The 13,153-nt window shown below is 39.5% G+C and overlaps 1 protein-coding gene across 1 annotated transcript; it reads right to left on the bottom strand.

Moving 5' to 3' along the window:
* Positions 1-5,100: 5,100 nt before the first annotated feature.
* LOC100660922 (olfactory receptor 5B12-like) lies at positions 5,101-6,723 on the bottom strand. Its single transcript, XM_003421402.3, has one exon. The coding sequence runs from the start codon at positions 6,209-6,211 to the stop codon at positions 5,267-5,269; it is 945 nt and encodes a 314-aa protein (XP_003421450.2). The 5' UTR covers positions 6,212-6,723; the 3' UTR covers positions 5,101-5,266.
* Positions 6,724-13,153: the final 6,430 nt, after the last annotated feature.

The following is a 13,153-nucleotide window of genomic DNA, read 5'->3' as shown; positions in this document are numbered from 1 at the left end:
ACACAGAAGAATGCCTTTGCATAGTCAATAAAACACAGGTAAACATCCTTCTGGTATTCTCTGCTTTCAGCCAGGATCCATCTGACATCAGCAATGATATCCCTGGTTCCATGTCCTCTTCTGGAACCGGGTGAATTTCTGGTAGTTCCCTGTTGATATACTGCTGCAGTCATTTTTGAATGATATTCAGTAAAATTTTGCTTGCGTGTGATATTAATGACATTGTTGTATAATTTCCACATTCGGTTGGATCACCTTCCTTGGGAATAGGCATAAATATCGATCTCTTCAAGTCAGTTGGCCAGGAAGCTGTCTTCCATATTTCTTGGCATAGATGATTGAGCAACTCCAGTGCTGCTTCTGTTTGTTGAAACATCTGAATTGATATTCCATCAATTCCTGAAGCCTTGTTATTTGCCAATGCCTTCAGAGCAGCTTGGACTTCTTCCTTCAGTGTCATCGGTTCCTGATCATATGCCACCTCTTGAAATGGTTGAATATCGACTAATTCTTTTTGGTATAATGACTCTGTGTATTCCTTCCATCTTCTTTTGATGCTTCCTGCATTATTGAATATTTTCCCCATGGAATCCTTCACTATTGCAACTCGAAGCTTGAATTTTTTCTTCAGTTCTTTCAGCTTGAGAAATGCCGAGTGTGTTCTTCCCTTTTGATTTTCCATCTTCAGCTCTTTGCACATGTCATTATAATACTTTTCTTTGTCTTCTCGAGCTGCCCTTTGAAATCTTCTGTTCAGTTCTTTTACTTCATCAATTCTTCCTTTTGCTTTAGCTGCTCGACGCTCAAGAGCAAGTTTCAGAGTCTCCTCTGACATCCTTCTTTGTCTTTTCTTTCTTTCCTGTCTTTTCAGTGACCTCTTGCTTTCTTCATGGATGATGTCCTTGATGTCATTCCAGAGCTCGTCTGGTCTTCTGTCACTAGTGTTCAGTGCGTCAAATCTATTCTTCAGATGGTCTCTAAATTCAGGTGGGATATACTCAAGGTCATATTTTGGCTCTCGTGGACTTGCTCTGATTTTCTTCAGTTTCACCTTGAACTTGCATAGGAGCAACTGATGGTCTGTTCCACAGTTGGCCGCTGGCCTTGTTCTGACTGAATGTATTAAGCTTTTCCATCGCCTCTTTCCACAGATGTAGTCAATTTGATTTCTGTGTGTTCCATCTGGTGAGGTCCATGTGTATAGTCACCGTTTAAGTTGGTGAAAGAAGGTATTTGTAATGAAGAAGTCGTTGGTCTTGCAAAATTCCATCATGTAATCTCCGGCATTGTTTCTATCACCAAGGCCATATTTTCCAACTACTTATCCTTCCTCTTTGTTTCCAACTTTCACATTCCAATCGCCAGTAATTATCAATGAATGTTGATTGCATGTTCGATCCATTTCAGACAACAGCAGCTGATAAAAATCTATTTCTTTATCTTTGGTCCTAGTGGTTGGTGTGTAAATTTGAATAATAATAATATTAACTGGTCTTCCGTGTAGGCTTATGGATATTATCCTATCACTGACAGCATTGTATTTCAGGATAGATCTTGAAATGTTCTTTTTGGTAATGAATGTGACACCATTCCTCTTCAAGTTGTCTTTCTGAGCATAGTAGACTACATGATTGTCCAATTCAAAATGGCCAATACCAGTGCATTTCAGCTCACTAATACCTAGGATATTGATGTTTATGCATTCCATTTCATTTTTGATGATCTCCAATTATCCTAGATTCATACTTTGTACATTCCAGGTTTTGATTATTAATGGATGTTTGTAGCTGTTTCTTCTCATTTTGAGTTGTGCCACATCAGCAAATGAAGGTCCTGAAAGCTTTACCCCAACCATGTCATTAAGGTTGTCTAGGCAGCTCTTCCCCAGTCATCTTTAGAGTGCCTTCCAACCTGGGGGGTTCATCTTCGAGTACTATATCAGACAATGTTCCGCTGCTATTCATAATGTTTTCACTGGCTAGCACTTTTCAGAAGTAGATTTCCAGGTCCTTCTTCCTAGTCTGTCTTAGTCTGGAAGCTCAGCTGAAACCTGTCCTCCATGGGTGACCCTGCTGGTGTCTGAATACTGGTAGCATAGCTTCCAGCATGACAGCAACACGCAAGCCTCCACAGTACGACAAACTGACAGACATGTGGGGGAGGGATATATAGCAAGGAGTACATAAATTTTTATATGAGAGACTGACTTGATATGTAAACTTTCACTTAAAGCACAAAGTTAAAAAAATTTATTACTGTCTTAGAAAAGCTACTGATAAAACACACATATGCTACTGCAAAGCACAAATGTCTCTCTCTCATTAGAATATTATATTGTTGTTTTTAGGTGCAATCCAGTCAGTCCCGACTCACAGTGGCAAACCTACATAGAACAGAATGAAACACTGTCTGGTCTGGCACCATCCTCACAATCGTTATGCTTGAGTGTATTGTTGCAGCCACTGCATTAATCCATCTTGTTGAGGGCCTTCCTCTTTTTCACTGACCATCTACTTTACCAAGGATGATGTCCTCCTCCAGGGACTGATCCTTCCTGATAACATGTCTAAAGTACGTAAGACATAGACTTGCCATCCTTCCTTCTATGGAGCATTCTGTTTTTACTTCTTCCAAGACAGATTTGTTTGTTCTTTTGGCAGTCCATGGTCTATTCTGTATTCTAGAGTATTACAACCCCAGTCACCCAGTGCCGTCGAGTCGATTCCGACTCATAGCAACCCTATAGGACAGAGTAGAACTGCCCCGAGTATTATAGATAATGTTATTATCTAGCGAAAGGGAGAAAGATCCTCAACAAGATGGATTGACATAGTGGCTGTAACAATGTGCTCAAGCATAACAATTGTGAGGATGGCGCAGGGCTAGGTGGTGTTTCATTCTGTTGTAAATAGGGTTCGTATGAGTCAGAATTGACTCTATGGCACCTAACAACAACAGCTCACAGAGAACCTTGAGACAAGAAGAGATTACAGGGTGTGTATGTGTTTCAAGGACAGGTGTCATGTAATTTTACCAATATCGTTATTATTTGAAGTTTTTTTTTTTCCACTTATACTTTAGTACTATTGATGAGAACTAGCAGTCCTACATAAAAGTCCTTCGCTCTCAACGTATTTCCTGTACAACTCAAAGAGGGAAGAAAGAAACAATTCTGTCTATGGCTGAGACTATGTCACAATGTTAAACATGTTTTGACTGTGTGGGTTAAATAAAGTCAGGCAGAGAAATTCTGTCCTTGTTGTGTTTTCTCGGTAAGGTCATTCTAGTTGAAGGATTCATTGACCATTTTTACTAAAAAGTGACAGAAGTGCATTTAACAAGATGTGTATAAGTTGTTACATTATTCTATTGCTGTCCAACACAGGGTGGTAGAGCTGATTAAATCCCTGACTAAATTTTCCTGCTGTGTGTGCTGCTCAACTCCATGTGACTTACACCTCACACCCACCCATCATGACTGAAAAGGCCAGGGCAGGGAGCTATCAGGGCATATATTCATCTTTTAATGTCCCTTCCTCTTTCTCCTCAGTGAAATAATGGGACATTTAGGATTTGGTGAAGGTAAGGATATCAGATTTTAGGGTTTGGGGTCTCCACCAACCCTAAAAGTAGAAGTTCACTGGAGCATGCAAATTTTCCAGCTTGGCTTCTTTGTTCAAGTGAAGATTCCCATTTTGTAGCAGAAAGCTTCTAGAAAACAAGGATGACAAGTCTTCCCAGATAACGAAGGCTTCACTGTAAGTAACGGAAACACACAGACAGAACACAAGGGCTCCAATCCCTTCTATGTTCCTCTGACAGCCTCAAAAGCTAGAATTGTTTAATATGGTCTACTTAGAGCTGTAATGAAAGGGCAGGAATTTGGGATAGCTTCAGATTATCAACAATGAAGATTTAGATGACTGAAGGAAAATACAAGGTCAAGATCATTGAGATTCTCTCTTGTTCCTTGCAGCCCTTCTAATGCTTTAGTTACAAACATAACTGTGCTATATTGAGAAGTCCATTTGAAAAAGTGGATTTTTTTCCTCTTAATATTGTTTATTCTCAGTGCAATGTGTTGTGGATATTCAATACTTGTGAGCTGAACTAAACTGGAAAGAATGTGTTTTGGAGTCCCAAAGAATTGGGTTCAAATTCTGGGTCTGTCAGCTTCTACCTATGGAATTTCATGTCTGAACCTCTTTTTCCTCCTCTCTATGTGGTAGCCCATCTAATAGTTAGTGTGGGAATGGAATAAGACAGCATATACAAATAATTTAGCAGGAACCAGATGATAAACCAAGTCTGTGGGTGGCATAAATGGTTAAGCTCTAGGCTATTAACTAAAAGGCTGGTAATTCAAAATTACCCAGAGGTGCCTTGGAAGAAAGGCCTGATGCCCTGCTTCCAAAAGGTCACAGCCATGAAAATGCTATGGAGGGCAATTCTACTCTGCAACAATGGGGTCGCCATGAGTCAGGATAGCCGCTGAATCTTTAAGTGTTTATACCACTCATATAAGGAATAGATGTGGATGTATTTTTGGACAGATGAGTCCCTTGCATTCTGAACTTTGTTATCTGAAATTCAGGCACTAAATAGATTTAGATTACATGGTATCCCTCATTATGCAGACTCACCTTTGGAATTCTTGCTGTATAAGTTCAGGATCCAGGTTGATGCTGATAATTAGGGGTAATTCTGCAGATTTCTGGGCTCCACCATAGGTATACTAAATCAGGTGATCTGGAATTAGTTCCTGGGAATGTGCATTTAAATATAACCTCAGAGTGATTTTTTTGGAGTGCTAATATCCAGAACTGCAGCTCTATGCTCTGCACAAGAATCATGGAGTTCTTTTGAATTCTGAATTGCAAATGTAATTTTGGAGTCATACACTTATGAGGCTTATCTGCAAATCACTTTAGACCAATAGAGTAATGCAGTGGGGGATCCTATAGCACCTAAGATAATAATTTTGATGTTAAGATGGAAGGGGAATCCTATTTCTGGAAAAAGACTTCAAATTTTCTCCAGTCTGGTCTTATTACCAAAGCATGAAAAGAACAGACCCTGTGTGGGAAGTAATTCCTGAGAGATATTAAAGAAAAGAGTTGAACTTACAACCACTGAAAACCCTATGGAGTACAGTTCTACATTGACACACATGGAGTTGCCATGAGTTAGAATTGTCTCAATGGTAGCAGGGTAGAGGTCCAGTAGAAACTTTACATGGTTGGCATGTTACTTCTCATTAAGAGGCTCAGCCCAGTGAAGACTTTACTTTTTCAGCAACCTTTTTGAATGCGTTCTTGACTTCCTTGTTCCTCAGGCTGTAAACAAGAGGGTTCAGTGTGGGGATGATCATAGTATAGAACACAGATGCCACTTTGTCTGTGTCCATGGGATGACTGGAACTTGGCTGTAAGTACATGAAGATGATTGTCCCATAGAGAACAGAGACAGTGGTGAGGTGGGAAGCACAGGTGGAAAAGGCCTTCTTTCTTCCCTCAGCTGAGTGCATTCTCAGGATAGCAATAAAAATGAACAGGTAAGAGTTCAAGATGACCAAAAGAGTAAAAAAGACATTGCAAGCTGCTAAGGTGAAGAGCACAATCTCATCTGTGTAGGTATCAGAGCAAGAGAGAGCCAGCAGTGGTGGGATGTCACAGAAAAATTGATTAACCACATTGGAATGACAGAAGGAGAGGTGGAAAGTCAAAGCAAGAAGGATGGAAGACTGCAAGAGTCCACAGCCATAGGAGCCAATGATCAGTAGAGCACACATAGTACTTGTCATGGTGGTGGTGTAATGCAGGGGTTTACACACTGCTGCATGGCGGTCAAAGGCCATCAAAGCCAGGAGGAAACTTTCAATAACTTCAAAGGCTACAAAGAAGAACATCTGGGCAGCACAGGCATTGTAGGAGATGATCTTATCTCCTGTGAGGAACCCCACAATCACCTTGGGAGTGACCGCTGAAGCATAAACACAGTCCACCAGGGAGAGGTTACTGAGGAAAAAGTACATGGGGCTGTGGAGACGGGAGTCTAACAGTATCAGCATGATCATCCCCAGGTTTCTAACCAGAGTGTTAAAGTAAATGAATGTGAAGATTAAAAATAAAGGGACCTGTAGCTCAACGGCATCTGTGAGCCCCATGAGAATGAATTCAGTCACCTCTGATGTGTTCTCCTTCAAACTCATGGACGAATCATCAACATGTGAGGTACCTACGGCAAGATGAGAAAACACAAGATAATGCTATTTGAATGCTACCATGAAAATGAAGTGTAACCTGTCTCTCTTGCTCATGTGCACCGGCTTCCTGTCCAGGGCAGGATCTTGTGTCCAAGAAGCTGAAACAAATTCTGGGCATGGGTGGGGAGAGTGAGATCATTCATTTGGAAGGGGCATGGAGAGGGTCTAGAATGTCTCTGCTGTCCGTGGTTGCCATAGAGATCCAGATTTTGACTTGTGGGCACATTCCACCTTGCTTGGTGTATGACATACTTGGGAGTACATACTACACTACACTGGAAGGAACTTTTTCACTACTTGCAATGTCTTGCAAGCATACTTATCCTTTGAAATATTCTATTTCTTATTGATAATAGAAAGTTTAATCAACAGAAAGTAAAATGCAGCAAATGTTTGGCCAGTCACTGGTATATCACAGTGAAAGGCCCTGTCAAATGCATTTCCCATCTATTAGGACCCCTTACCACCCTGTGCATGATAGCCAAAGATACACAGCAACATGTGGTCCTGATTTAGGGACACACGCAGTTTTCTCTCTAATCCATGAAGGCCTTTAATTGGGTGCTTCACTTCAGCCACTGGGGCCTGAAGGAAGTTTAGCAATCTCTTGCACACCCTTAGTGGTGTATTGGCCTTTGCAGTAACTCTAAAACTAAGTGAGCAGCTTTGCAAAAGCTAGAGGCCAAATTTTAGATATTTTCTCTCCCCATTAAGATCTTTATTTTTCTCAAAGGCTGATGTTTTCTTTCCCAACATCACCTATGCTTTATTTCTGAAGAGGGGGAGTAGAGGAAGGCAGAAGAGTTATTATTATACTCCCCTAGAGAGTAGCATGGGAGAGGAGTCCCTGGGTGGTACAAATAGTTAACATTCTCAGCTGGTGACTGAAAGTTTGGAAGTTTGAGTCCACCCAGAGACAAATTAGAATAAAGGCCTGGAGATTTATTTGTGGAAAATCAGCCATCGAAAATTTTGTGGAGCACACTTCTACTCTGACACACAAGGGGGTTGCCATGAATCAGAGCTGACTCATTGACAACTGGTTTTTTAGAGCCTCCGGGTCCCCAACCATGCCACAGGCCCCCAGCCATGTCACAGCAGGATCTGTTGTGCTTACCTCCAGCTCATGGCTTTTTGTGGCTGTCACGATTATAGCATGAGAGGCCATCTCAACACAGAAGCCACTCTTGGTCTTTGAGTCTTGAAACTTTCACTTCTCCTTGGTTAAGAATCCTTCACATTCTAGGCAGGATAGATATGACCCTTGTTTTTAAGGACAGCCTAGTAGGAAAAACCTGTATACAAAGAGGTATGCTAATCATAATGCATTGCCTCAGGAGGGGCACGCCCAGGGTGCTTTGAGCAGAAAGGAGGCATTTTTAGCCCAGTGTCGGGGCACAGGAAGACCTTCTGGAAATGATACCTTCTGAGCTGTGGCTTGGAGACCGAATAAGTAGCAATAATGATGATTAGTTATTTTAATAAGAAATATTTCATAAAGTTCTTAGTATGTGCTAGGTAACTGTTCTAATTTGTTCCCATATATTAACTCTTAAATACATTTAGCAACTCTGTGAGGTGGGTCCTATTATTATTCCTCTTTTGCTTAGAAGGGAACTGAAGTTTAAAGAGGTAAATCACTTCCTCAAGTAACGAAGCTGTTGGTAGAACTGGGATTTCAATGCGTGAAGCATGGTCTAAAATCCATAATCTTAAGCACTGGTCTCAAAATAATTGGAGAGTTACTTAATCTTTCTGTGTTTCCTCATCTTTCTAATGGGAATGATAATAGTTTTAACCTTTTAAGATGGACGCACACAATACTCAGTAGCAATACTCAACAGCACGTACTCAATAGTGTAAGCTGTTATTACTGCTACTTCTATTAATAGTGTTGTACCAGGCAGAGAAAACTCCATGGATAAAGGCATGATCTGATAAGCACAGTGGTATAAGCAGGAAACTACATGGGGACAGGTGTCATTTATTAGTAAGATTCTTCTCAATATCCAAGTCTTAGGTGCTAAGGTGCAAAAGTAATTGGTAGAAATAAAATGGACAGGATTGAGCCCTAAAAGCAAGAGTTGGAGGGAACAACGAATCAGATTACAGATATAATACTACCATTTAAAAGAAGAATCTAAGGTGACCATTTAGCCAAGTATAATACAAGGATATACTTTTTCTAATTGTGCAAATAAGTGTCACTCACTGTACAGCAACTTAGATGAGCTATAGTCTTAGGAATATTACATTCACTCCTTGAATCTCAGTTTCATTCTCTATGAAATACCAAGTTCATATAATATCTGTGCACCTATTTCACAGGGTGGCAAAGATTAAATTAAGATACTGGAAGACCTAAAAGATAGAAGAATCCTACTAACACAAAGCTTGGCATACAAGTATATTAAGCACTAGTTCCCTTTCTAGATGGCTCTGCAAAGATGTCAACTATGTACCAGGACCTTGTATTACAAAATGAATATCATGATTCCTGACTCTTTAACGAGTATAGACATAGCCAGCTCTTCAAACCATTCCCCAAAAGTTATAAAGGCCATAACAAAAGTATCTCTAAGGAATTATAATTATTTTCATAGAAATGGCAAGAATTTGCTAGACCATGAAGTTACTTCCTGGCTCATCAATTCTTAGAGGTCTATATTTCTTAGAATTTCCAGATGGGACCCAAACACAGAAACATATGTGTCTGTTTACATTTCTTTTTTTTAAAGTTGATTTCTGTATCACAGTGAAACACTGAGAGTGGCCAGTGCACTGATCAGCTTCTTCATCTCTACTTCTATATAAGAAAATGCAAAAAACTTGTTTCAATCCAGGAATTCAGAGGTGGAGAGATGATAGGTTAGGAGAGCACTATAAACACGAAGCTGATTTGAATTCTAATTTATTGATAACCACTTGGGTATAGGCCTACGACTGACTCGATCTTTTTAATTCAAAAAAGAAAATACTTTCTTAACAACTCCTTGATAGGGAGCTATCATGCTCTGAAATGACAATGAATATGAAAGTTATTTGAAAAGTATAAAACAAGAACAATTTTTTTAAACTAGGCTATCTGAGCCATCCATTCCTAGTTCCTGCAGGATATTCAGCCAGCCAAATTGAAAGTCCAAACTTTGATATTACCAAAGAAAATGGCTCAAAAATTGAGATCCCCTATAGAGTCGGAATCGACTCGATGGCAGAGGGTTTTTGGGTATAGATGTTGGCAGTGTTACAGCTTCTGAAATTCAGAGAGGGAGGTATGACATTTGCCTACTACTCTTATAGCATGTTCTAAACTGAATATAGTTAGGAGGCACTGTCTTCCTGCCTTTGAGTAAAATCTCCTTTCATTTCAAACCATTTATTTGAGGACATCTGAGAGCAATGAGCATGTAAATCTGGGTGAAAGAGAGCAGCATGTTAGAGGGGAAAGAGCAACAGACTGGGAGTGAGGGGGCAACAAGCTAACAGGATGTCATTGCTCTCGTCACTTAACTTTCATTTTTCTTATTTGTAAAATAAAATCATGGGATCTTCTAGAATACCTTTATACTCTAATTGGCTAAGATTTTATATTTTCCTAATACTTACTTGTTTCCTAGCAACAGATGAATGAAGTCCCAAAGGTGTTGGTATAGAACCCCTTCATGCCTAGTTTGTTGACTTGAAGTGCAAATGCAGGAAAGCATCACACTGGAGAAACTCCTTCCCTACCTCTGGAGCTCTAAGTTGTGGAGGAGAATCTGAACTTGTGCTCTTGCAAATATCAAGGCAGAGACAGTGATCTGTTTACACAAGTCTCCAGGGAAACACTTGGTGTCCATTGGGTGGATATCTCACGAGGCTCCTGAATCCAGGCTGGCCTTCATAACCTGTTCTCAACTGGAGCTCAGAGACTAATGTTTGCATCATGGCTGGGAGTGCTTATGAAGACACAAAGGAACGGAAGCTTAAAAGAATGGGCCTCCCGGAGTCACAGCAGCAGCCACAGACAACTTGGGTGCTAAAAATAAAAATCTCACCGAAACCTATGGCTTAGGTGACATTGAGAGCTCTTGTAAGCTTTTTCTTATCTAATTATTTCTCAGACCCACAGAGTCTCTCCAGAATGACAATCTTTCTTATTAACTTATCTATTTGCAGAATATCTACCTGACTTACTGCTGAAGAACTGCTGTTTGAATACTTTTCTTTTTTTCTATACAGCAACACCTGACCCCTAAATTAACCCTCCATTCTTATCATTTTCATAGAAGAGAATTATTACTCCTTTCTATTTCAAATTTTCGTTTTGTCATTGGTTGAAATGCATGCAGCAAAACATGCACAAATTCAGCAATTTTTACCTGTACAGTTTGTTGACATCTACTGTAGTCTTCAAGTGATGCAGCCATTCTCACACTGTTTTTCTGAATAATTCCTTCACTGTTAAACTCACTGCAGCTAAGCTTCCTATCTAAACTTTCAAGTTGCTGTTGTCAATTTGATCTCATACAGATAGTTCTTTAAAAAGACAGTGTCAAAACTGGCATTCTTCACCAATTAAGTTAAGTATTGTTTGGTTTAAAGAAGATTTTAGGGAATGCTTTTGGTTTAAGGTTTAAAAATAATCTCAGAACAATAGTTTTGAGGGTTCATCTAGCCTCAGTGGATCCAGAGTTTGTATTTTATGTGAATTTTAAATTCTGTTTCACATTTTTTCCCATTTTGATCAGAGTTCTTCTATAGAATCTTTGATCAAAACATTCAGCAATGATAGCTGGGCACCATCAAGGTCTTGTGGTCACTCCTTTCTCAATGCAGTCGTGGAGTCAAGTATCAAAGTTTGAGTGAAGTGATCATGTGGCCTGCTTTCTAATCGCAGTTCTGTCATTTGTGGCAGTGTGACCTTGGCTAAATTATTTATTCTTTCCATTTTATCACTTAGAAGAAACTGGGATAATAATACTGTGTATCTCTCATAGGATAATCATAAAGATTAAATTAAATGCCGTGTATGCACAGTTGAGCAGGATGTCTGGCACATAGTAAGGGATCATTAAATTTAAATAAATGTTGGCTGTTCAAACACACTGACGCTGTGGAAGAAAGGCCTGTTGATCTACTTCTCTAAAGATTATAGCCAAGAAAATCCTGTGGAGTAAATCCTTCTCCATAGCCAGGTGTTGGAATCGACTTGACAGAAATGGGTATTGTTATTTTTTTTTTTTTATTGTTCTTTAGGTGGAAGTTTATAGCTCAAGTCAGTTCCTCATTCAAAATTTTATGTACATAATATTTTGTGACATTGGTTGCAGTCCCCACAATGTGACACAGCACTCTCCCCACCCACCCAGGGTTTCCATGTCCATTTGTTGGGTTTTCCTGTCCCTTCACCCAGGTACCTGTCAGTTTGTTGTATTATGGAAGTTGTGAGCAATTGATCAAAGTTCAACCATTTCAGGAGGTAGCATATGATCAAGAACTGATGGTACTGAAGGAAGAATTCCAAGCTGCACTGAAGGCATTGATTAAAAACAAGGCTCCAGGAATTGTGGAACACCAATCGAGATGTTTCAATAAATGGATGCAGTGCTGAAGGTACTCCCTCGTCTGTGAAGAATTTTGGAAGACAGCTACCTGGGCAACCGAATGGAAGAGTTCCATATTTATGCCTATTCCAATGAAAGGTGATGCAACTTAAAGTGAAAATTATTGAACAATATCATTAATATCACACACAATTAAAATTTTGCTGAAGATCATTCAAAAATGGCTGCAGCAGTACATCAACTGGGAACTGCAGAAATTCAAGCCAGATTCAGAAGAGGACATGGAATGAGGAATATCATTACTGATGTCAGATGGATCCTGGCTTAAAGCAGAGAATATCAGAAAGGTGTTTACCTGTTTTACTGACTGTGCAAAGGCATTCAACTTTGTGGTCATTAAAAATTTTGGGTAATATTTCAGAGAATGGAAATTCCAGAACACTTAATTGTACTCATGAGGAACCTACACATAGATCAAGAGGCAGTCACTCGAACAGAGTAAGAGGATACAGTGTGTATTAAGTCAGGGAAGGTGTGGGTCAAGGTTGTATCATTTCACTTATTTAATCTGTACGCTGAGCAAATAATCCAAGAAGCTAGGCTATGTGATGAAAAACAGAGCATCAGGATTGGAGGAAGACTCATTATCAACCTGTGGTATGCAGATGACACAACCTTGCCTACTGAAAGTGAAGAGGGCTTGAAACACCTACTGATGAAGATTAAGGACCACAGCCTTGAGTGTGAATTACACCTCAACATAAAGAAAACAAAATCCTCACAACTGGACCAATAAGAAACATGATAGTAAATATAAAAAAGGTTGAAGTTGTCAAAGCTTTCATATTATCTGGATCCACAATCAATGCCCATGGAAGCAAGAGTCATGAAATCAAATGATGCATTGCACTGAATGACTCTGCCATAAAATTTCGCTTACAAGGGATAAAAAGTAAAGATGTCACTTTAAAGACTAAGGTGCTCCTGGCCCAAGTCTTGGTGTTTTCAATTCCCTCATATGCATGCAAAGTCTGGGTAATGTATAAGAAAGACCAAAAAAGAATTGACACCTTTGAATTACGGTGTTGTTGAAGAATATTGAATATACCACAGACTGACAAAAGAGCAACAAATTGACAAAAGTCAGTTGAATTCCTCTACACCAACAAAAAGAACATCGAAGTGGAAATCCCGAATCAATATTATTTTTAGTAGTCCCCAAGAAGATAAAACACTTAGGAATAAATCTTACCAGAGATGTAAAAGACCTATACAAAGAAAACTACAAGACACTATTGCAAGAAACCAAGAGATCTACATAAGTGGAAAAACATACCTTGCT

The sequence above is a fragment of the Loxodonta africana genome, chromosome 7 (genome assembly GCF_030014295.1).
Source record: "Loxodonta africana isolate mLoxAfr1 chromosome 7, mLoxAfr1.hap2, whole genome shotgun sequence".
Lineage (NCBI taxonomy): Eukaryota > Metazoa > Chordata > Mammalia > Proboscidea > Elephantidae > Loxodonta > Loxodonta africana.
The sequence above is the reverse complement of the archived record's forward strand: the minus strand, read 5'-3'. Positions and strand labels throughout refer to the sequence as shown.

Excerpts from the sequence above, each read along its gene's own strand:
- LOC100660922 (XM_003421402.3), bottom strand. The coding sequence starts at position 6,211 with ATGAGTTTGAAGGAGAACACATCAGAGGTGACTGAATTCATTCTCATG.